Raw genomic sequence first — 24,318 nt, forward strand, 5'->3', positions numbered from 1 at the left:
TGCTTCATTTCGGTAGGTCAAATTCGAAGACAGAATATGATATTAATGGTTAGACTTTTGGCAGCGTGGGGGATCTGCAAGGTATTGGGGTTCATGTCCATAGGACACTGAAAGCTGCTGCACAGGTTAACAGTGTTGTTAACAGATGGCATATGGGGTGTTGGCTTTCATCAACCATGGGACTGAGTTCAAGAGCTGTGAGGTGATGTTACAGCTATGTATGACCTGAGTTAGACCCCACTGGGAGTAGTGTGTTCAATTCTGGTCACCTCTCTACAGGAAGGATGTGGACACTACAGAGAGAGATAGGCTGGATGGCCGAATTCTGATCCTATGTCTTATGGTGTTATGTTTAGTGTTAGGAGATGTGGTTACGCTTCAGGTGGGGGGTGTTGGCTAGTGTTGGCAATAAATCTTGGTGGTTGCGGAACCTTTGAACAGCAGAACAGATGAAGGCCGAATGGCCTGTCCCTGTTTTGTAAACGTTTGCAATAAAAAAAGGATTTGTATGCATTGAAAGTCCTTTTACTCTCGTAAAGTCCTTAAAGTCCTTTTGATTTTGATTTATACAAAGGATTAATATTAATTTTCATCAGTTCTTTGACAAGATTGCAGTTATCTACAAAGCACATACATACATGCGGATAAGAGTCTATTTTTCTTTGGTGCACAGTCTATATCGAGCTCAGAACCGGTCGGGAGCACAGAGACTGGTAGGCAGGTGGCTCGCTAGCTACCGGCATGAGGTCCAGTCCAGTTTTGGAGAACATGGAGTTCACGGAGACATCGGTGGTCATCGAGGGTCCGTAGCCGGAGAACTCTATCATCTGCTCGTAGGGCTTCACGTCCACCCTGCTGGCCTGCTGCTCTGCTGACATGAGGTTGGTGATTGAGAAAGGGTGGTTCAGGGGGAACTGAGGGTCAGGCTTGAGGTAGACCTCAGAGGAGAGCTGGGAGAGGAATGATGGCTGGGAGGGCACCAAGGAAGCCGACTTGGTGTCCAGGGGGCTCTCCTGACTCGGGATGCCAGGGCTGGCCTCTGGAGATGCCTTGCCCAACTGCTGGTAGAGGGGCCTCCCCTGGTTCCTCCCCTGTTCCGAGCCGGGCGACCCGACGGAAGAGTCTGTGTCCCCGCCCGCCGCCGGCGACGCGTCCCTCGGCCCCGAGCCCTCCGGCGCGGGGGTCACGCCGTCCTTCCGCCGGGCGGTCGCCGCCTCGCTCCGCCGCTCGCACTTGAATCGCTTCTGCCTCCTGAGGTAGCAGCCGTTCTCGAACATGTTGCCCGAGTCCGGGTGGAGGGCCCAGTAGGAGCCTTTCCCCGGCTTCTCTGGCGACCGGGGCATCTTGATGAAGCAGTCGTTGAAGGACAGGGAGTGGCGGATGGAGTTCTGCCAACGCTGCTGGTTCTGCCGGTAGTAAGGGAAGAAGTCCATGATCCACTGGTAGATCTCGTTGAGGGTCAGCATCTTCTGCGAGGATTGCTGGATGGCCATGGTGATGAGGGAGATGTAGGAATACGGAGGCTTGGCGTGCGTGTAGTTCCGCCTGAAGCTCTTGCTGTCCCCCGCAAACTCCAGACTGCCCCGCCTGAGCGCTGGGCCGATGACGGGGTTGACACTGCAGTAGGAAGCAATCTGGCTCATGGCGCTGGGTTGGGCTCCGACCTGATCCATCGGAGAACCCATCGAGCTCTCCAGCCCGGTGACCTCAGAGGCCGCACTGGTCACGGCTCCAGCGCCAGCCCCCATACCCGGCAGCAGGTGGTGGTGGCTCATCACCCCGGGGTTGATGTAGGACACGTTGATGGTGCCAGGGTGCCTCGCCTCCTCCTCATAAGGGCTCAGGTTGATCCCCAGGTTCATGTTGTTCATCGGCTGGTAAACCTGGCACAGAGCAGAAAGCAATGGTTAGGAGCCGAAATTTACACCCAGTGGCGAAAGGACAGGATTGAAGATTGGCCTTGTTTGTCACGCGTACAACGAAACGCACGGTGAAATGTGCTGTTTGCGTCAGCGGCCAGACGTGGCCCGAGGACGTGCTGAGGGGCAGCCACACTTACGGTGCCAACGTAGAGCACCCACGGCTCACTCACCCTAACCAGTACGTCTTTGGGACATGGGAGGAAGCCCGAGCACCCATCAGGCAGACTTTTCAGCCCAATAAGTCTGTGCTGGTCCATCATTCTATTTGTTTGTTTATTTATTTATTTACAGCACTGTAACGGAGGGGGTGGGAAAGAAGAGGGGGACAGTGAGTCAGGAGTGAAGGAGAGGAGAAGAGAGGGGGGGAGAGGGAGAGAAGAAGGGGACGGGGCAGAGAGAGGAAAAATAAACTGACTGAGAGAGGAGGGGGAGAGAAAGGGGATAGAGGGAGAAAGAGTGGGGAAGAGAGAGGGGAGAGGGAGAGGGACGTGAAGGGGCAGGGAGAGGGAAAAGAGGAGATGGAGAGAAGAATGGGACGGAGGAGCAGGGAGAGAGGAGAAAGGGGGCAGAGAGAGTGAGGGGCGAAAAAGAGGATGGAAGATAGAGGGGAAGGGATGAAGAAAGAGAGGGAGAGAAGGTAGCAGAGAGGGATAAGTGAAGGAGAGAGGGAGAGGGGCAGAGTGACTGAGAGAGGAGAGGGCAGAGAGAGAGAGTGGGGGGAGAAAAAGGGGATGGAAGAGAGAGGGGAAGGGGTGAAGGGTGGGAGAGGGAGAGAGGGGAAAGAGAGGGAGGGGGAGTGGGGCAAGAGAGAGGGGAGAGGGAGAGAAGGGGAAAAGAGAGTGAGTGCAGTGGAGAGAGGGAAAAGGGGCAGAGAGAGGGGAGAGAGAGGCATGGAAGAGAGACAATGAGCTGGAGAGAAAGAGAGAGGAGGAGGAGGGTGGGAATGAGGGAGAGAGGGTGGAGAAAAAAGAAAGGAGAAGGGAGAGCATGAGAGAGGGGATAGAAAGAGGGAGGGAAGGAGAGGTGGAAGGGCTTTGGATGGAATCATAGAACTCGGACCCTGGCAACTGATGGTGCTGGAGCGATGGGAATCAGTGGGGATGGTTGTGGTGGTTGGGAGTCGTAGGTCAGAAAGGGAATTGGAAGAAAGTTCTCGGGCGGCTGGGTGACCCTGAGAACGTTCTGGGGCTGCAGACCTTCTTATCCCAGGCAGTTTTACCTAATTTGCTGATGCCCTCACCTCAATACAGGGAGGGAGGCATGAAGTGAGATATTTGTGAGGGGGGGCGGGGGGGTTTGAAGTGTGCTGGTAGGAGGAAGGGTTGGGGGGGGGACGGACGGCCGTGGCTTTGCACCACACCTCCAGCCGGTCGAAATCTGGCCCAGGAGAGGAGACTGGAATGCAACAGGACACCCAGTGAGGAATTCCAACGATGCAAGGATTCAAAGTACATTTACTATCAAAGTACGCATAAACTACATACAAGATTTGTCTCCTTACAGGCAGCCACAAAGCAAGGGACCCAAAAGAACCCAGATTTTTAAAATAGCACCAACACCCAATGCACAGAGAAAAAGAAAAAAAAAACACAAATCATGCAAACAATAAAAGCTAGCAGCAGGATTCCGAACCAAATTGAGCAGCTGGAGTAGGCCAGATGGAAGAGAGGCATTTCACTCAACGTGCTGCCGTAACTCTTTGTAAATTCTCACCAGCCCCACACCCCCACTCCCCTCGCTCTCTCTCCCCGCATCTCAAGCCGGCAAGTGTAACATACACGTCGCTTGGCAATAACTTCACTGGGCTTTGATCTGTCTGGATGGCGGGAAAGCAAAACCTTTTCACTGTGCAGATAACAAACCGATTACAGTTCCAATGCTAGGAGTTACGGTCCTATAGGTTACGGGGCGAAGGCAGGAGAATGGGGTTGAGAGGGATAATAAGTCAGCCATGGTCCAAATGGCCCAAGTTTGCTCTTATGCCTCATGGACAGTGAGGTGTACCCAAAAGAGTGGCCTCTGTAAACTCCCTTGAAATTCATTTTCTTGCAGGCATTTACCAGAAAATAGAAAGTGCAAGATAATTTGTGGAAGAACTCTACATAAACAACGACTGACAAACAACCAGCGCACAGAAAGAGAAAACTGTACAGGTAAATCCAAATCAGGTTTATTAGCACCGGCATGTGACGTGAAATTTGTGAACTTAGTAGCAGCAGTTCAATGCATTACGTAATATAGCAGCAAAAATAATAATAAATAAAATAAAAATAATAAATCAACAAGTAAATCAATTATGTATATTGAATTGTTTGGGGGGAAAAAACATGCAAAAACAGATATACCGTATATTTAAAAAAAAAGTGAGGCAGTGTCCAAAGATTCACTGTCCATTTAGGAAAGGGATGGCAGAGGGGAAGAAGCTGTTCCTGAATCGTTGAGTGTGTGTCTTCAGGCTCCTGTACCTCCTCCCTGATGGCAGAGGGGAAGAAGCTGTTCCTGAATCGTTGAGTGTGTGCCTTCAGGCTCCTGTACCTCCTCCCTGATGGCAGAGGGGAAGAAGCTGTTCCTGAATCGCTGAGTGTGTGCTTTCAGGCTTCTGTACCTCCTACCTGAGGGTAACAGTGAGAAAAGGGCATGCCCTGGGTGCTGGAGGTCCTTAATAATGGACGCTGCCTTTCTGAGACACCGCTCCCTAAAGATGCCCTGGGTACTTTGTAGGCTAGTGCCCAAGATGGATCTGACTAGATTTACAACCTTCTGCAGCTTCTTTCGGTCCTGTGCAGTAGCCCCTCCGTACCAGACAGTGATGCAGTGATGACAGAAGACTCTCCACGGTACAACTATAGAAGCTTTTGAGAGAAATTGCAGATGGAGTTTAAAATGGGCTAGTGTGAGTGTGGTCATTGACTTATTTATTTTGAGCTACAGCACAGTAATAGCTTGTCCAGGCCAACGAGCCCACCCAGAGCAGAATCAGGTTTAATATCACCTGCACGTGTCATGAAATTTGTTGTTGCCTTTTTTGAGGCACCTCTCCTCAAAGATGTCCTGGATGTCTGGTGCACAAGATGGAGCTGACTGAGTTTACAACTCTGCAGCTTACTTCAACCCTGTGCAGTAACCACCCCTCCCCGCACCAGACGGTGATGCACGCAGTCAGAATGCTCTCCATGGCACATCTGTAGAAATTTGCAAGTGTCTTTGGTGACAAGCCAAGTTTCCTCAGACTCCTAATGAAATGCAGCTGTTGTTCTGCCTTCTTTGTAACTGCATCAATATGTTGGGCCCAGGATAGATCCTCAGAGATGCTGACACCCAGGAACTTGAAACTGCTCACCATTTCCAGATCCCTCTGTGAGGGCTGGTGCACGTTCCTTCGTCTTACCCTTCCTGAAGTCCACAATCAGTTCAGTCCCCAACCACCTACTCCCATGTGACCAATTAACCCGCCGACCTTGGCTTTTCTCTTTGGAGACTTGATAGAGCTGTACAAGATGATAAGAGGCATAGGCTGAGTGGAAAGTCAGAGTTTTTTCCCCTAGAGCAGATCTGTCTAATATGAGGGGGTCAGTTACTACCTTATAATCATCACTCACCTCAACACTGAATTGATTCTACAATCAATGGACTCACTTTCAAGGACTCCACAGCTCAGGCTCACAGTGTTAATTATAACAGAATCAATGAACGGCTGCCTGATTAAGGCCATTCAGATTGCAGAAGACAAATGCAACAAGAAGAAACAGTAATCATAAATAAGCAATAAATATCGAGAACGTGAGATGAAGAGCCCTTGAAAGTGAATACATTGTTTGTGGGAACGTTTCAATGATGGGGCAAGTGAAGTTTGGTTCAAGAGCCTGATGGTTGAGGGGTAGTAACTGTTCCTGAACCTGGTGGTGCGAGTCCCGAGGATTTTCTACCTTCCTGATGACAGCACTGAGAAGAGAGCATGGGTGGTGGGGTAAAGATAGCTGATGCGATGGTAAAGAAGGCTTATGGTGTGCTTGGCTTTTCTTTAGTTAATGTATTGAGTTCAAGAGTCAGAAGGTTATGTTGCAGCCTTATAAAACCCTGGTTAGGACGTGTCTGGGATATTTTATTCAGTTCTGGCCTCCCCAATGCAGGAAGGATGTGGAGGTTCACCACGATGCTGCCTGGATTAGAGAGTATGAGCTATGAGGAGAGGTACGATAAACTTTGGTTGTTTTCCCTGGAGTGGCGGAGGTGGAGGGGGGACGTGACGGAAGTCGATAAAAGTGGAGAGATATGGATTAAGTCGACAGCCAGTATCTTTTCCCCAGGGTCAAAATGTCTGATACTAGAGGGCATGTATTCAAGGGGAGAGGGGGCAGGTTCAAAGGAGACGTGTGGGGCAAGATTTTTACACAGAGAGCAGCAGGTACCTGCTACGCACTGCCAGATGGTTGGGGGAAGCAGATGCAATAGAGGTATTAAAGAGATTCTTATGCAGACGCAGGAATACACCAGGAATGGAGAGGGTCCAGAGGAGGTTTACGAGAATGGCCCTGGGAACAAAAGGGTTAATGTATGAGGAGCGATTGATGGCTCTGGGCCTGTGGTTGTGGAGTTTAGAAGAATGAGGAGGGATCTCACTGAAACCTATCAAATATTGAAAGACCTAGATTGAGTGGACGTTTAATGGGGAGAGTCAGGGACCAGAGGGCACAGCCTCAGGATACAAAGACCAGAGAATGGGGAGGAATTTCTTTAGCCAGAGAATGGTGAATATGTAGAATTTATTGCCACACCGACTGTGGTGGCCAAGTCATTGGGTGTATTTAAGGCGGAGGTTGATAGGTTCTTGATTAGTCTGGGTGTCAAATGTAGATACGGAAGAAGGCAGGAGAATGAGGTAATAAGGGAGGGACGAGGGATAAAAAGTCAGCCATGATGGAGCGAGAGCAGACACGAGGGGCTGAATGGCCTAATCCTGCTCCTATGTCTTATGAGCCTTATGTGCAGGCAGAAGGGATTAGTGCAATTGGCCTTCACTAGCTCAGTTAGTTTGGGATGATATAATGCGCCAGTGGGCTGATCCCTGTGCTACGTTTCCAATATCCCATTGTCATTTCTGAGATCTTGCTGTGCGCCAGTTGATACTGAATTTCCTCCATTAAGCGCACGGATCATTCCTGGATTGGGTCTGGATGGAATCCTGTTTCCCTGGTGCCCCGTCCAAAGCGCGCAGTCCGACCGACCGGCTCCTCTCCTTCTCGGCTCGTCCTCTGTAAATTGACTTCAGAGCTCCTTGGGCTCTTCGTGTCACTGTTTCTGTGTAAACAGGGAAGTGCCTTCCTCCGAGACATGTCGGAGGCCACCCAGCAAGCGTCCTCCCGCCCCTTCCATTGTTCTCTTTGAACTCTTCAACTCTAGGTATTAAACTTTAAAAAGACTCTGACAGGTAGGGCCATCAGGTCGGGCAGGGATAAGTGCACAGCAGAGTTGAGACTGCGCTCCTTTGAATCTGAATCGGAATCAGGTTTAATATCACTGGCATGTTGTGAAATTTGTTATCTTTGCAGCAACAGTACAATGATAATATAGAAAAAAATGAATTACAGTAAGTATATGTATATTGTTAAATTAAATAAGAACAGAAATTAAAAAGTAGTGAAGTAGTGTTCATGGGTTCAACATCCATTCAAAAATTGGATGGCAGAGGGGAAGAAGCTGTTCCTGAGTCGTTGAGTGTGTGCCTTCAGGCTCCTGTACCTCCTCCCTGATGGTAGCAATGAGAAGAGGGCATGTCCTGGGTGGTGGGGGTCCTTAATGATGGATGCTGCCTTTTTGAGGCATCGATCCTTGAAGATGTCCTGGATACTGCGGAGGCTATTGTCCATGATGGAGCTGACTGAGTTTGCAATTCTCTGCAGCTGATTTCAATCCCCCCCCCCCACCCACCAATACCAGATGGTGATTCACCCAGTTAAAATGCTCTCCAAGGTACAACTGTAGAAACTTGCAAGTGTGTTTGGTGACGAACCAAATTTCCTCAAACTCCTAATGAAATACAGCTGTTGTGCCTTCATTGTAGCCGCCTCGATATGTTGGCCCCAGGATAGATCCCGAGAGATACCAGTATTGAAACTCAGGAACTTGAAATTGCTCACTCTCTCCACTTCTGATCCCTCTATGAGGACTGGTGTGTGTTCCCTCATCTTACCCTTTCTGAAGTCCACAATCAGCTCTTTGACTCCCCAACCCTGGGAAAAATGCATGCACATTCACACTATGCCCTTCGTCGTAAGCAGACCTCTCAATCTCATACATGCCATTGCATAAAGTCTCTGTTCAGCCTCCCTGCATAACTCAATCCCTCGGATCCCGGCAGCATCCTTGTAACTGTACCCGTGCACTCTTACATTCCTGGGCATTCAAATTGATGTACCAGACCATGATACATCTGATCAAGATAGTTTCAACTAGAGCATGGTACAACCATTCAAGACAGTTTCAATCAGATCAAGGTACAACCATTCAAGACAGTTTCAATCAGATCATGATACAACCATTCAAGACAGTTTTAATCTGATCATGATACACTGGTCAAGATAGTTTCAACAGTGCATCTGTAGAAGTTTGTGGCAAGCGAAAAAGCTCCTTATCCTTTGGCAGAGGTTATCTTTCCAAAGTGTTTGAAGGACTTTGAGAGACAGTATTAGTTCACTCAGGTATCCACTGACCCTTTCTACGTCTCTTTGGTGACAATGATGACCCTCAAAGACTCCCACTGCTCCAGAGGATTTGTCCCAGAACCAACACATAAGTGTCATCACAAAGAAGGCCTGACAGCACCTTTACTTTCCTAAATGTGTGCTTGTTCGTTCATTATATGACATAGGCAATCATGGTCTTTCCATTTCTACAGAAGAGGTTTGCCAATGACTTCTTCTGGGCAATGCCTTTACAAGACGGTTGACCCCCCAGCCATTATCAATACTCTTCAGAGATTGTCTGCCTGACATCAGTGGTCGCATAACCAGCACTTGCGTTACACCTTGCCCAAGGGTGACCTGCAGGCTAGCAGAGGGAAGGAACACCTCACGCCTCCTTTGGTAGAGACATATCTCCATCCCTCCAAAAACTTTTGACTAACTTCTGTAAATGCACAGCGGGAGAATATCCTAACTGGTTGCATCACTTCGGTATGGAAACACGAACGCCCAGGAACAGGAAAGTCTACAGAAATTGGTGGATACAGCCCAGTCCATCTCAGGCAGAACCCTCACACATTGAGCACGTTTACAAGGAGGGCTGTCACAAGAAAGCAGCATCCATCACCATCCAGGCCATGCTCTCTTCTCGCTATGATCATCAGGCAGAAGTGCAGGAGCCTTAGGTCCCACACCAGCAGGCTCAGGAACAGCCATTACCCTACAACCATCAGGCTTCCGAACCAGCGTGGATTACTTCACCCACCACAGCTCTAAACTGTTTCGACGACCTACAGAAACACTTTCAAGGACTCCTCGCGTGATTTAGCATCTGCACAGGTTGTGTTCTTTCGCACATAGGTTATGTATCAGCATTCATTAATTTATGTATAATTTTTAATAAATTTTGTAGTATTTTGCTATTTTTCTATATGAAAATGAATCTCAAGGTAGCGTATGGTAACATAGCCATACTTAAAACTTTACTTTGATTATGACTGTGAAAGCTCTCCGCCTCTCTCTCCTTTCACGTCGTTTAAAAAACAATTTACCTTTTGCTCGCTAACCCTAATGCCCCACCCAGTCCTTCTGGGTGAGGCAACACTTCACCTGTAAACCTGCTGGGGTCGTCTGTTGTGTCCAGTGCTCCCAATGCAGCCTCCTCTACATTGGTGAATCGTGTTGCAAATTGGAGGGACTGCCCCACCCGCAAAAGAACTGGCACTTCCCAGTGGCCAAACATTTTAATTCCCATTCCCATTCCTGTTCCGACACATCAGTCCATTTGGCCTCCTCCTGTGCCGAGCTGAGGCCACCCTCAGGGTGGAGGAGCAACACCTTATATTTTGTCTGGAATATATCCAATATTCCTTCCTCTATTCCCCACTCTGTCCTTTTACCTCTTCTCACCTGCCTATGCTCCTTCCGCCAGAAAAAGCAGGATCTCCTGGTGGCCATTTTAATTCTACTTCCCGTTCCCATTCCAACATGTCACTCCTGCCTCCTCTACTGCCACAATGAAGCCACACTTAGGTTAGAGGAGTAACACCTTGTGTTCTGTCTGGGTAGCTTCCAACCAGGTGGGATGAACGTCAATTTGTCACACTTTCAGTAACTGCCCTCCCCCTTCACCATTCCCGTTTCCCTCTCTCCTTACCCGTCCCATACCGCTCTCTTTCTTCCACAGTCTTCTGTCCTCTCCTATCGGACTCCCCCTCCTCCAGCCCTGTATTTCTTTCACCAATCAACTTCCCAGCTCTTTACTTCACCCCTCCCCCTCCCCCGGTTTCGCCTATCACCTACCACAATATAGTTCTTCCTGCCCTCCCCCCACTTCTCATTTCCCCCCCACTCCTGATGAAGGGTCTTGAAACATTGACTCTGTACTCGTTCCTCCAGCGTTTTGTGTGTGTGCCCACGTTTCTGACACCTGCAAATTTTCTCATCTTTGTGATATTGAAGAGGCCTGGATGAACATAGAGAGGAGTCTAGGAACTGAGGGCGCAGCCTCAGAATAAAGAGACGTCCCTTCAGAACAGAGAGACGAGGAGGAATTTCTTCAGGCAGGGGGTGGTGGATTTGTGGAATTCATTGCCACAGAAAGCCGCGTGGGCCAAATCATTGGGTGTATTCAAGACAGAACTCGATAAGTTCTTGATTGGCAAGGGAGTTAAGGGTTACAGGGAGAATGGGCTGCGATAAGAAAAAGAATCAGCCATTGTCAAAGACTTTTGACATTAATTAGTAATTTAATTAGCTTAGCACGTCAGTGTTGGCCGAAGGGCCTGTTCTTGTGCTGTACTGTTCCGTGTCCTGTGCTTGCGGAGTTCTCTGGGACATTCGGAGTTGAGGAAGGGTGCTGGAAGGTGGGGGGGGGGGGGGGGAGGGGATGGAAAGCCCAAGGTTACTACCCAGTGATAACTGGCTGGAGCTCTGATAAGATCGCTTTGCTGAATTGAATGCAAATAGGGTCTATTTTCCCAGCACCACCCCCCACCCCCACCATCCCTGCCAGTTAATCTCCTGAAATCACTGACTCATACCCTGATGCATTTTGCAAACTCACAAGCATGATCTTGGGCACAACATCGCCCGGGTTGGAGCGTTTCGGTGTCAAAGCAAGACTGGGTTTGTTCTCCCTGGAGGAGCAGGGAAGGCTAGGAGGGGACGTGACTGCGGTATATAAAATTATATAGATAAGGCAGTCTGCAGGAATCTTTACCCCAGATCAGAGGCAGGAAATAAAGATTTTTTTAAATTTATTGAGCTACAGTGTGGAACAGGCCTTCAAGTCCTGGCGCCTACAATTTAACCCTGGCCTAATCACAGGACAATTTACATCAACCAATTAACCTACCAACCAGTATGTCTTTGGACTGAGGGAGGAAACCGGAGTACCCGGAGCAAACCCACGGCATTACAGGAGAACGTACAAACTCTTTCCAGGCAGTGGAGCGATAATAGTAAAGAGATTATTAACTGTATTTGTCACAGGTACGTCGAAACCACTCATTTCACTGAACGTTTTGATGTACATGTGACAAATAAAGTTCACGTTTAAAATATTTAAAAGAAACTCAAGATCATGAACATAAGTCAAAAGGCAGCGCCTCAGGGAGGCAGTGTCCATCGTGGAGGACCCTCACCATCCAGGACACGCCCTCCTCTCCTTGCTACCATCAGGGAGGAGGTACAGGAGCCTGAAGGCACAGCACGTTCGATGTTATAGGACAGGGCGCGTGCGGTAGCGTAGTGGTTAGCGTGACGGTTTACAGTGCAGGTGACCCGGGTTCGATTCCCACCGCTGCCTGTGATGAGTTTGTACGTTCTCCTGGTGACCTCGTGGGCTTCCTCCGGGTGTTCTGGTTTCCTCCCACAGTCCACTGACACGCTACTTGGTAATTGGTCATTGTAAATTGTTCCTTGATTAGGCTAGGGTTAAATTGGGGATTTGCTGGGTGGCAGGACTCAAAGGGCCTGTTCCATGCTGCCTATCTCCATATCCCTCCATTCTCTGTATATTCCTGTGCCTATGTAACTTACTTACAGATTGTTACCCCGCTGGTGGTAATGAAGATCCTCCATCTCTGGTGGTGCTCAGGGCTTCCTTCATCGTGTCAGTAGCTTCCTCTCGGTTTTCACCACCGTCAGTCGTACAAGTCCCGGGTGGAGACTCAGATACCATCACACTCAGTTTCCGTAACAATTTTGTTTGACCAGTCAGGGTTTTTAGCCCTGAGCTGAACCCCTGAACCTGATAGTGGACCACCCTTAGTTTGGCCTCTACCCTTTGACCCTGTTTGCCTTGGGTGACCCGGCCAAGAGCCGAAGCACAAAGCCCTGACTCCAACGTGGCTCTGTGCGTCATTGAGCTTCCAAACCCAACCACAAGGCTGTGGTCCTCTTGGAGGATACCTATGTAGGAACCTTATCATGTCATATCTGCCTACAGCACCACCCCTAGCAGCACATTCCAGGCACCCACTACTCAAAGCTAAGAGTATCTCACCATATACAATCCTGAGATTCATTTTCTCATAGGCATACTCAATAAATTTAGAGAGTAATAACTGTAATAGAATCAATGAAAGACCACCCAACTGGGCATTCAGCCAGGCTGCAGAAGACTGTGCAAATGCAAAAATAACAATGATAATAATAAATAAATAAGCAATAAATATCGAGAACATTGAGATGAGGAGTCCTTGAAAGTGAGTCCATTGGTTGTGGGGGCATTTCAATGATGGGGCGAGTGAAGTCATCCCCTCTGCTTCAGGAGCCTGATATTCACCGTTCCTGAACCTAGTGTTGAGGCTTCTGTACCTTCTTCCAGATGGCGGCAGTGAGATATCCTAGACGGTGGGGGTCTCTGATGACGGATGCTGCTTTCCTGCAACAGTGTTTCATGTAGATTTGCTCAATACTTGGGAGGGCTTTACCCGTGATGGACTGTTTGCGCATAAACAAAACTTGCCCCACACATCTCCTTTAAACTTCTCCCTCTCACTTTAAATGCATGCCCCCCCCCCCCCCCAATATTAGACATTTCGACCTTGGAGGGAAAAAAAGATACTGGCTATCTATCTAAGCCTCTCACAGTCTTCTATCAGACCTTCCTTCGGTTTCTGCCGCTCCAAAGAAAACAACTCAAGTTTGTCCGACCTCTCCTCATAACACATGCCCTCTAATTCAGGCTAGCTGGCCGGTGGTGCAGTGGCATCAGAACCGGGCTTTCGGGCGAACGGTCCTGGCTTCGATTCTGACTGGCTCCTTGCACACCTTCTGCACTAGCTAGCAGCTCAGCTTCAAGAACAAACAGAGAAAAATGTTCAAGAAATGGCGAGGTTTTCCACCCAGTGCACCGCAAGGCGTGGAGAGGAGCAATTTAATCCAGGTAGCATCCCGGTGAAGCTCTTCGAACATGAAACACAGCACAGTACAGGCCCTTCGATCTACGATGCTGTGCTGACCATTTAACCTATTCTAAGATCAATCTACCACTTCCCTCCATTTTTCTATCATCGATGTGCTTATCTAAGAGTTTCTTAAATGCCCCTGATGTACCTGCCGCTATCACCCAACCAAGCAGCAGGTTCCACGCACCTACCACTCTCTGTGTAAATAACTTACCTCTGACATCCCCCCCCACCCCATACTTTCCTCCAATCACCTTAAAATTCTGGCCATTCCACCCTGGGAGAATGTCCCTGGCTCATCATCTTATGCACATCTATCATCTCCTTCTCCTTCACTCCAGGGAGAAAAGCCCCAGCCTGCTCAACCGTTTCTCATCAGGAGTGCTCTCTAGTCCAGACTGCATCCTGGTAAATCTCCTCGGCAGCCTCCATAAAGCTTCCAGATCCTTCCAGGGTCCTGGAGGAACTTTGTTTCATTTTTACTGTGTACTGTACCAGCAGTTCTGGTTGAAATAACGCCAAAAGCAACTTGATTTGATAATGAGGCAACCAGGTCTGAACACAATACTCCAAGTTTGGCCTGACTAGAGTTTCATAGGGCAGCAACATTACCTCACAGCTCTTGAACGCTATCATCCAACCAATGAACGCCGACATACCATACGGCTTCTGCAAAAAGCTTCCATATTCCTCCTCCAATTGGGCAACCTGAACTGAACGCAATAGAACATGAAGACTACAGCGCCAGAATTTTGGCCAACAATGCTGTGTCAAACCAGCTACGAAGTAAATCAGAAACCCCCAAATACTCTTCCCTACTCCATATCCATATCCCTCCATCTTCCTCACATCCATGTGCCTATCCAAACGTCTCTTAAAAGCCTCTAATGTGTTTGCCTCCACCGCCACACCAGGCAGCACGTTCTGAGTGAAAAACTTACCCCTCACATCCCCCTTTGAACCTACCCCCTCTCACCTTCAAAGCATGCCCTCTGGTATTAGACATTTCAACCCTGGGGGAAACAGACGCTCCCTGTCTATTTATGCCTCTCATAATCTTGTAAACCTCGATCAGATCTCCCCTCAGCCCCTGGTGCTCAAGAGAAAACAACCCAAGTTTGTCCAGCCTCTTGTGATGGCGCTTGCCCTCTGAACTTGGTAAAATGCCCCATAAAGCTTGAACTTTCACCTCGACTGCCGTTCACGTTCTTGTTTTCCTCCTAACCCTTTCCTGTTTGCGCGACCTGATCGAGGCCCATCTCTGCAGCTGTGACCCGCAATGGCCGGCGCAGCGCTGAACTGATTCCAGGGCTGTGGCCCCGCTCGCATCGGCGGCTCCCTGGCTGCGGACTGGCTTTCGGGGACTCTGGGGTTAACGTTATTTGTTCGCCCGATTTGTTCTTCTTTTCCGCACATTTGGGTGTTTGGTGGTCCTTGTTCAATGGTTCAGCTTAATATCAGAGAATGCGTACGACCTGAAATTCTTACTCTTCACATAGACATCCACGAAACAGAAAACGGCCCAAAGTATGAATGATAGGGAAAAAAAACGTTAGAACCTCAATGCTCCCCCACCCCCCCCACACACTCAAGCAGCAACAAAAGCGTCAGCACCCCCACCGAAAGCAAGCCCCGCCCAAAGAGATCACGATCTTGTTGTTCCTTTCTGCGCACCGGGCGGCAAACTTGCCGTTTCTTTAGCACGATCGTCTACTTTTTAACGAGGCCGAGTTGCTAGCTTGATGCTCGAACCAGCACGGGTGGAAAGTGTGCAATGAGCCGGCCCGATTCGAAGGCAGGACCATTCGCCTCGATGTTTTGTTGCTGCCTCTGAGAGGACGGATCTCAGGGTTGTATACTCGGTACATACTTTGATGAGAAGTGTACAGAACAGTAGAGTAATAAAGGCAAACATGTCATACATCTCCTTCACTTTCTTGCCAACCTGTGCAGCCGCTTTCTGGGAGCCGTGGACTTGGAGAATTATTGACGTAGCGAGTGCTACTGGGGGGCAGCACAGAGAATGAAAGCTGGCCTGAGGGACATTGGTCAAAGTTCAAAGTATATTTATTATCAAAGTATGTATGCAATAGACAACCCTGAGATTCGTCTTCTCCACAGACATCAAACAAAGAAAACAATAGACAAGAGGTGCAGGAGTAGGCCACTCGGCCCTTTGAGCTAGCACCGCCATTCAATGTGATCATGGCTGATCATCCACAATCAGTACCCCGTTCCTGCCTACTCCCCATATCCCTTGACTTCGCTATCTTTAAGAGCTCTATCTAACTCTTTCTTGTAAGCATCCTGAGAATTGGCATCCACTGCCTTCTGAGGCAGAGCATTCCATAGATCCACAACTCCCTGGGTGAAAGTTTTTCATTAACTCCGTTCTAAATGGCCTACTCCTTATTCTTAAACTGTGGCCTCTGGTTCTGGACTCCCCCAACATCAGGAACATGTTTCCTGCCTCTAACGTGTCCACTCCCTTAATAATCTTATATGTTTCAATCAGATCCCCTCTCATCCTTCTAAATTCCAGTGTATACAAGCCCAGTCACTCCAATCTTTCAACATATGACAGTCCCGCCATCCCGGGAATTAACCTCGTGAACCTACACTGCATTCCCTCAATAGCAAGAATGTCCTTCCTCAAATTTGGAGACCAAAACTGAACACAATACTCCAGGTGTGGTCTCACCAGGGCCCTGTACAACTGCAGAAGGACCTCTTTGCTCCTATACTGAACTCCCCTTGTTATGAAGGTCAACGTACCATTAGCTTTCTTCACTGCCTGCTGTACCTGCATGCTTACTTTCAGTGACTGATGAACAAGGACACCTAGATCTCATTGAACTTCCCCTTTTCCTAACTTGACGCCATTCAGATAGTAATCTGCCTCCCTGTTCTTGCCAGCAAAGTGGATAACCCCACATTTATCCACATTAAACTGCATCTGCCCACTCACCCACCCTGTCCAAGTCACCCTGCATTCTCCTAACATCCTCCTCATATTTCACACTGCCACTCAGCTTTGTGTCATCAAACCTCCACCCCTTGCAAAAAAAAAATCGCAAAAAATGGCAACAAGAGCATCACGTGCAAAACAAAAGAATCACTGGCCAGAAGCCAGTTGACTATGTGAGAAGGTTGAACTGTGGTAGATATACTCAGTGGCCACTTTATTAGGTACACCCGATTGGTAATGCAAATATCAAATCAGCCAATCGTGTGGCAGCAACTCAGTGTGCAAAAACATGCAGACATGGTCAGGAGTTTCAGTTGTTGTTCGGACCAAACATCAGAACGGGGAATGAATGTGATCTGAGTGACTTTGACCGTGGAACGTTTGTTGGTGCCAGATGGGGTGGTCTGAGTATCTCAGAATCTGCTGACCTCCTGGAATTTTCATGCATAACGGAGCATACACGGAATGGTGCAAAAAAAAACAAACAAACAAAAAAATCCAGTTAATGAGAGAGATCAAAGGAGAATGGCCAGACTGGTTCAAGCTGACAAGTAACTCAAATAACCACGCTTTATTTGAGCATCACTGGATAGCCAACACGTCAAACCTAGAAGTGGATGGTCTACAGCAGCAGAAGACCATGCTGGGTTTCACTGCTCTACCTAACAAAGTAGCCACTGGGGGCATAATGGTCTCATCTGCCAAACTTATACCCTGTAGCTGAATTTGAAAATAAAGCAGGATTTCAACAAGGCCCACTTATTCTGCACATCAAAGCAGATCCCAGTGTTCCTCAAAAGTTATATTGATTGCCCTGTCGTACATACTATTTTTTTTTACAAATTACTATAAATTGCACATTGCACATTTCGACGGAGACGTAACAAAGATTTTTACTGCTCGTGTACGTGAAGGATGTAAGTAAGAAAGTCAATTCAATTCAAAGCTGAAAACCTGGTTCTGCGATTAGCTTGTCTCACACAAAATGCTAGAGGAACTTAGCAGGTCAGAAGAGTACTTCTAATTCTGGCTCGTGCCCCCTTTCCAGTCCTAATGAAGGGTCTCAGTCTGAAACATCGACTCCTTACTCCTTTCAGCTTTAGTATCACTGGCATAGGTACGTCATGAAACATATAGTTTGGCGGCAGAAGTCCATTGCAATACATAACTTTTATAAACTATAAATTACGATAAGAAATACTGTACACATATTTATGAAAAAATAAATAAGTAGTGCAAAAAGAGAGGAAAAAGTAGTGAGGTACTTGTTCAATGTCACGAGTTCAATGTCCATTCGGAAATCTGATGGCGGAGGGGAAGAAGCTGTTCCTAAAATGCTGAGTGTGTGCCTTCAAGCTCCTGTATCTCCTTCTTGATAGGAGCAATGAGAAGAGGGCATGTCCTGCGTGATGGATCCTTAATGATAGATGCTGAGTATTTTTTTGAGGCATCGCCTTTCGAAGATGCCCTCGATGGTGGGGAGGCTGGCGCGCATGATGGAGCTGTATTGGTCATTGATGCAAACGACGCATTTCAGACAAAGGTGACAGTGATACACTGATACAAATCCCAGTACCACCACTTGTAATCAGCCAGTGGAGGAACCATGAAGGAACACAGAGCCCTCTGTGAACACTGGAGACTGCTGAACAGAAAGGACAGGTTACTCTGGCATGGCGCTGAACAGACCTCCAAGAGGACCACTGTGCCTCACTATGCTGGCTGGAGTCAGGACTCTGTTGCTCCTGGAAGGGTCACCCATGCCAAACAGGTCAAAGGGTAGAGGTCAGACTAAGAGTGGTCCACCGGTCCTCCAGGTTTGAGGATTCAGCTCAGGGCCGACAACCCTGACTGGTCAAACAAAACTGTTACGGAAGCAGCAGTGAAAATTCTTTCTACAGCTGAGTGCAACGGTATTCCTGAGTCTCCACTCAGGACGTGCAAGCCCGAGCTACACACACGACTAAGGAAATCCTGAACATCGCCAGAGATGGAGGACCTTCATTGCTGCCCCAAACACCAGCAGCACTGAATAGGATATAAAGAGTCCATAATTCTGATTAAACTATAAGACACAGGAGCAGAATTAGGACAACTGGCCCAACGCATCTGCTCTGCCACTGCAAAATGGCTGACTGATTATCCCTCTCAACCCCATTCTACTGTTCCTCCCCGTCACCTTTGATGCCCTGACTAATCAAGAACCTATCAACCTCCACTTTAAATGCACCCAGTGACTTGGCCTCCACAGCCGTCTGTGGCAATGAATTCCACAGATTCACCACCCTCTGGCTAAAGAAAATGCCCCTCATCTCTGTTCTAAGGGGACATCCCTCTATCCTAAGGCTGTGCCCTCTGGTCCTAGACTTCCCCCACTATAGCACACAACCTCTCCATGGCCACTCAGAGTTCAAAGTTGAAAGTACATCTGTTATCAAACTACATACATGTACAACCCTGAGATTCATTTTCTTACAGGCATTCACAGAAAATACAAAGAAACAGGAAAAAAAACAATAAATATCGAGAACATGAGATGAAGTGTCCTTGAAAGTGAGTCCACAGGCTGTGGGTACAGTGCAGTGTCAGGGCGAGTGAAGTTATCCCCTCTGGTTCAAGACCCTGATGGTCGAGGGGTAATAACTGTCTTTGAGCCTGGTGGTGTGGGTCCTGAGGCTCCTGTACCTCCTTCCTGAGGGCAGCTGAGAGAAGAGAGCACAGCCTGGGTGGTGCTGGTCTTTCAGATGAATTTAAATGAGATCCTCCCCCCCCCCCCCCCCATTCTTCTAAACTCCAGTGAGTACAGGCCTGGAGCCATCAAACGCCCCTCATATATTAACCCTTTCATTCCCTGGTGGATGTTCCCCACATCCTTAAGATAAGGTGCCTAAGGCTGCTCACAGTGCCACTTGGAGAGGTCAGAATAAGCAGGGTCAGAGATAACACGATTAAAAACCTGTACCGGGTGAAAGGCTGGTAAGGAAGGTGCCACTGGGAGCTGAGCAGGGGGGCCACAGGGAACTGCCGGCTGCGTCCTCCTCCCATGACGCATCGTGAATCTACAGCCGACCCGCCCACTGAGAGCACTCAGGTAGCCATGAGATCATGGAGTATCGAATTACAGCTCAGTACCGGCCCGTTGGCCCACAGCCTCTTAACCTGCCCCAAGATCAAGCTCTCCTGCTTAGCCCTCCATTTTTCTGTCATCCATCTGCCTACCTAAGAGCCACTTGAATTTCCCTAATGTATCTGCCTCCACCACCGCCCCGGCAACACGTTCCAATCTCTCTCCACTCACTATAGAACCATAGAACACTACAGCACAGTACAGGCCCTTCAGCCCTCCATGTTGTGCCGACCCATATACTCCTTAAAAAGTACTAAACCCACACTACCTCGTAACCCTCCATTTTTCTTTCATCCATGTGCCTGTCCAAAAGGCTCTTAAATACCCCTAATGTTTTAGCCTCCACCACCATCCCTGGCAAATCATTCCAGGCACTCATAACCCTCTGTGTAAAAAAACTTACCCCTGATGTCTCCCCTAAACTTCCCTCCCTTAATTTTGTACATATGCCCTCCGGTGTTTGCTATTGGTGCCCTGGGAAACAGATACTGACTATCTACCCTATCTATGCCTCTCATAATCTTGTAGACCTCTATCAAGTCCCTTCTCATCCTTCTACGCTCCAAAGAGAAAAGTCCCAGCTCTGCTAACCTTACTTCATATGACTTGTTCTCCAAACCAGGCAACATCCTGGTAAATCTCCTCTGCACCCTCTCCATAGCTTCCACATCCTTCCTGTAATGAGGTGACCAGAATTGAACACAATACTCGTGCGGTCTCACCAGAGATTTGTAGAGTTGCAGCATGACCTCTCTACTCTTGAACTCAATCCTCCTGTTAATGAAGCCTAGCATCCCATAGGCCTTCTTAACTACCCTATCAACCTGCGCAGTGACTTTGAGGGATGAATGCATTTGAACCCCAAGGTCCCTTTGTTCTTAAGTAACTGACCATTAATCCTGTATTCAGCCTTCTGGTTTGTCCTTCCAAAGTGCATCACCTCACACTTGTCCGGATTGAACTCCATCTGCCATTTTTCTGCCCAACTCTGCAGCCTGTCTATATCCTCTGTATATTCTCTACATAAAGAAAAACCTACCTCTGACAACCCCCCCACCCTTTCCTCCAATAACTTTAAAATTATGCCCCCCCCCCCCCCCACTGTATTAGCCATTTCTGCCCAGGAGAAAAAAAATTCTGGGTATCCACTCTATCTATGCCACTTACCATCTTGTGCACCTTTCATCCTCCTTCGCTCCAAAGAGAAAAGCCCTCGCTCGCTCAACCTTTCCTCATAAGACACACTCTCTAATCCAGGCAGCGTCCTGGTGAATCTCCTCTGCACCCTCTCTGAAGCTTTACGTCCTTCCTCTAATGAGGGGACCGGAACTGGACACAATCCACCAAGCGTGGTCTAACCAGAGTTTTATAGAGCTGTGACATTACCCCACTCTGTCTGTGCCTCTTTATCACCTTGTACGCTTCCATCAAGTCACCTCTCATCCTCCTTTCCCCTCTAAAGAGAAAAAGCCTAGCCTCGACTGATCGATGTTTCATAAGCACAAACGATTCTGCAGATGTTGCAAATGTAGAGTAACACACACACACATACAAAATGCTGGAGGAACTCAGCGGGTCAGGCAGCATCTATGGAGGGGAATAAACAGTCGATGTTTCGGGCCGAGACCCTTCATCGGGATCGATGTTTCACAACCAAGGAATATTGGGCTGCGATTGGTAGAAACAGAACAGCCGCAAGAAGATGTGAGGGTTGACAAAAAAAAAAGGTTACTACGTATATTGAGAATCGGGGTGTTTGGGGTGTCCAGGGACGGGTGAGGTAGGGGTGTGCCTGTCCCAGCGTGTGAAGTCAGTTCTGGTGGACTAGGCAGATGAGATCCAACGGCCAGGAAGGCTGTTTTACCAAGCGCTGTGGAGAGCGACGGGCAGTGACAAGGCACAGAAGGCGTCACGGTCATCCACTGCAACCAGGGAAGGCCCCATTTGTGAGGACTACCACTGGAGCTGGACTTCTGAGGTCCAGACAGCAGAACAGCCCCAGTACAATGGCTTTTCCACTTTAAAAACTCTCCCACACAGATCTCCTGTCATCGTCAGACAAGACGGGCAACCAACATATTGAGAAGGAGGGTGTAAAATAGGTGTGTCAACGCTGGGATGCTTAACAGAGAGTTTTCTGACAGGATTATTGTTACCATTACGGAGAACGAGATTTCGAGCAGTCTCGAGGTGGCTGACTTTACTTTCTCAGTCCTCTGGGATTTCCGGCAGGCTGTGAAAATCTCTCTAAAGTCTTTCACTGGGAGTGATTTCCAAGCCGTGCCAACGTGGACGACCTTCAGGGACTGTGTTCTACAGCCCTTGACTGGGCAACGCGGTGGCGTTGTTATCACCTCAGCTTGGCAGCCCCAGAGTCCCGAGTCAATAGTGACCTCGCCTGCTGACTGCGTAGGGCCTGCCCCCCCCCCCCCCCCCCAGTTTCCTCTAGATCCCTAGGACGTGCGAATGGTTCCACTGGCCGCAGTGAATTGCCCTCCCCCCCCCCCCCCACCCTTCCTTTGTGAGTACGTTTGCCGGTTCTTGAGATTGGTTCTGAAGGTAGGTGTGGGGGGTAACTCCAGCTCTGACCCTAATGGGACGGAAGCAAACAGTGAGGGAAGCAGAGAGAAGGAACAAAAGAGTTGCTTTTCTATAGTGCCTGGCACCACCTTGTGTTCAAATCCCTCCCTCTGTGATCTCCACCAGCCCCACTGCCCTCTTCCTATTCCGCCATTTCCGTGTTCCACTATTCCCATTTATCTGCCATTGCCCAGGCCCAGAGCACAGGAATTCCTTCCCCAAACCTCTCCATACCTTTCTCTCTCTCTCTCTCTCTCTAGCTCCCTTTTTCTCTCTCTCTTTCTCCCTTTCTATCTCTCCCCCTCCCTCTCTTTCTCATCCTCTTTCTACCTCTCCCTCTTTCTCATCCTCTCTCCCCCTCTATCTCTCTCTCTTTCTCATTCTCTACCTCTTTCCCTCTCTCTTATTTTCTCTCATTCTCTTTCTACCTCTCTCCCCTATCTCTCTCTCCTTCTCCCCTCTCCCTTTCTCTCTCTCTTTCTCATTCTCTCTATCTCTCTCACACTCTGTATCTCTGTCTCTCCATTTCCTCTCTCTGTCTCTGTATATATATATGTTGCTCTCTCCCTCTCCTGTCTCATATCTACCTCTTTCACTCTCTCTGAATCTATATATATATTGCTCCATCTGTCTCCACCTCCTCTTCTCTCCCCCCTCTCTCTACCTACCTCTCTTCCTCTCTCCTTCAGGACTCTCCGTAAAGCAACCTCTTTTTACTTAGTTCCCTCCCGAAGTGGCTCGGGGTCCATTCCCACCGCTGGCGAGCTGGGTAGGGGCTCTGAGAGACTGCAGCCACTTTGGAGGTGCTGCACAATTTTTTTCTCTCCAGAACCCTGTCTGTACAGAGGGGCTGTAGTAATGCGACCAGGCCAGTGGAAAACCAACAGCGACGTGGTCACAACACACAACTCCTGACTTGGCCAAACTTTCCAATCCTTTGGAAAAACCTCACACTCCGCTGCTTGCTAGTAGTGATCGCCCCCTTCCCCCGCACTCAAACCCCTTCCCAACTCTATCAAGGGACAAATCTCAACAGCAGACCGCTCCCTACACCTCCAAAACCTGACTCCGAAAATCTAACACTCCGAAAGCCTTTGAGAGATCTAAAACGCTTTCTCATCAAGAGACTATCAAAAAAGATTGAGTTGAACCTACCTCATTCCCAGTGTAGTAGCAATCCCAGTCGGAGAAATCCACGCCGTCCAGTTTAATCCCATTTAGCATTGTGAAGGGGTCTCCTCCTGCTCTCCCACTCTGAGTCCCAGGCACTGAAGCTGTACAAACTGAGCAGAGAGTGGCCAGTGCTCCTGTAACACTGCCCCTCTCGCTCTGTGTGTGCCTCAGTCCTTCTCTCCTTGAGCCTCTAGCTAAAATTTAAATAATTATTTCCCACCTCTTTAGCCTGTCCTCTCCACCCCCCTCCTATCTCCCTATTGTACACCTGGGCCAAAACAACTGACTCATTTAAATGCAGTTACCGGGTTTTAGATCAATGTTTGCTGTGTGCTGCAAATGCCAGCAAAAAGTGAATTAACTTTATTTGTTTGGAGGCTGGGCTTATTTGTAGCCGGCCCTGCCAGTCCCCCGACAAGCTTCATTAATCGTTTCAAAACAGGGAGGTTTCTTCCGCCTCGCGATCCCTCCTGGACATTTTCTCCCGGAGATCCTGGTCTCGCGCCCCAAGCCATCGTTTCTGGGGAGCACCGAGCTGGGACGGGTGCTGAGGGGAAGCGTGGTGAAGAAATGGCGACATGCGTGCGGCAGAGGCGTCGAGGAGGGGGCACTGTGCTGCAGGAGGGGAAGCGAGGGAGCACCGAGCTGTGAGAGGGATGGCGGAGGGGCACCGCGCTGTGGGAGGGGCAGCGAGGTGGGAGCAATGTCATCGGGTCACCAAGAGGACACAATCACCGTGAAGAATCGTTGGAGATGGATCGGGCGCGTGAAGAGAAGAGAGACCAACTCTATCATCAATGCAGTTCTTCATTGGACCCCTGAAGGGTGGAGGAACCATGGGAGGACAAAGAAAACCTAATCCCGCTCTGTAGAGACAGAAATCAAGTCAAGTCACTTTTATTGGATCATTTCGACCATAATTGCTGGTACAGTGCATTGTAAAAATGAGACA

General features: G+C 48.8%; 1 protein-coding gene across 1 annotated transcript; it reads right to left on the bottom strand.

The window, feature by feature from the left end:
* Positions 1-478: 478 nt before the first annotated feature.
* On the bottom strand, positions 479-23,572 carry LOC140717463 (forkhead box protein A2-like). The gene is made up of 2 exons (XM_073031044.1): positions 23,349-23,572; positions 479-1,883 (listed from the first exon to the last, which is right to left on the bottom strand). The coding sequence occupies exons 1-2, from the start codon at positions 23,415-23,417 to the stop codon at positions 675-677; spliced, it is 1,278 nt and encodes a 425-aa protein (XP_072887145.1). The 5' UTR covers positions 23,418-23,572; the 3' UTR covers positions 479-674.
* Between the last annotated feature and the right edge of the window lie 746 nt (positions 23,573-24,318).

This window comes from Hemitrygon akajei, chromosome 28 (genome assembly GCF_048418815.1).
Source record: "Hemitrygon akajei chromosome 28, sHemAka1.3, whole genome shotgun sequence".
NCBI lineage: Eukaryota > Metazoa > Chordata > Chondrichthyes > Myliobatiformes > Dasyatidae > Hemitrygon > Hemitrygon akajei.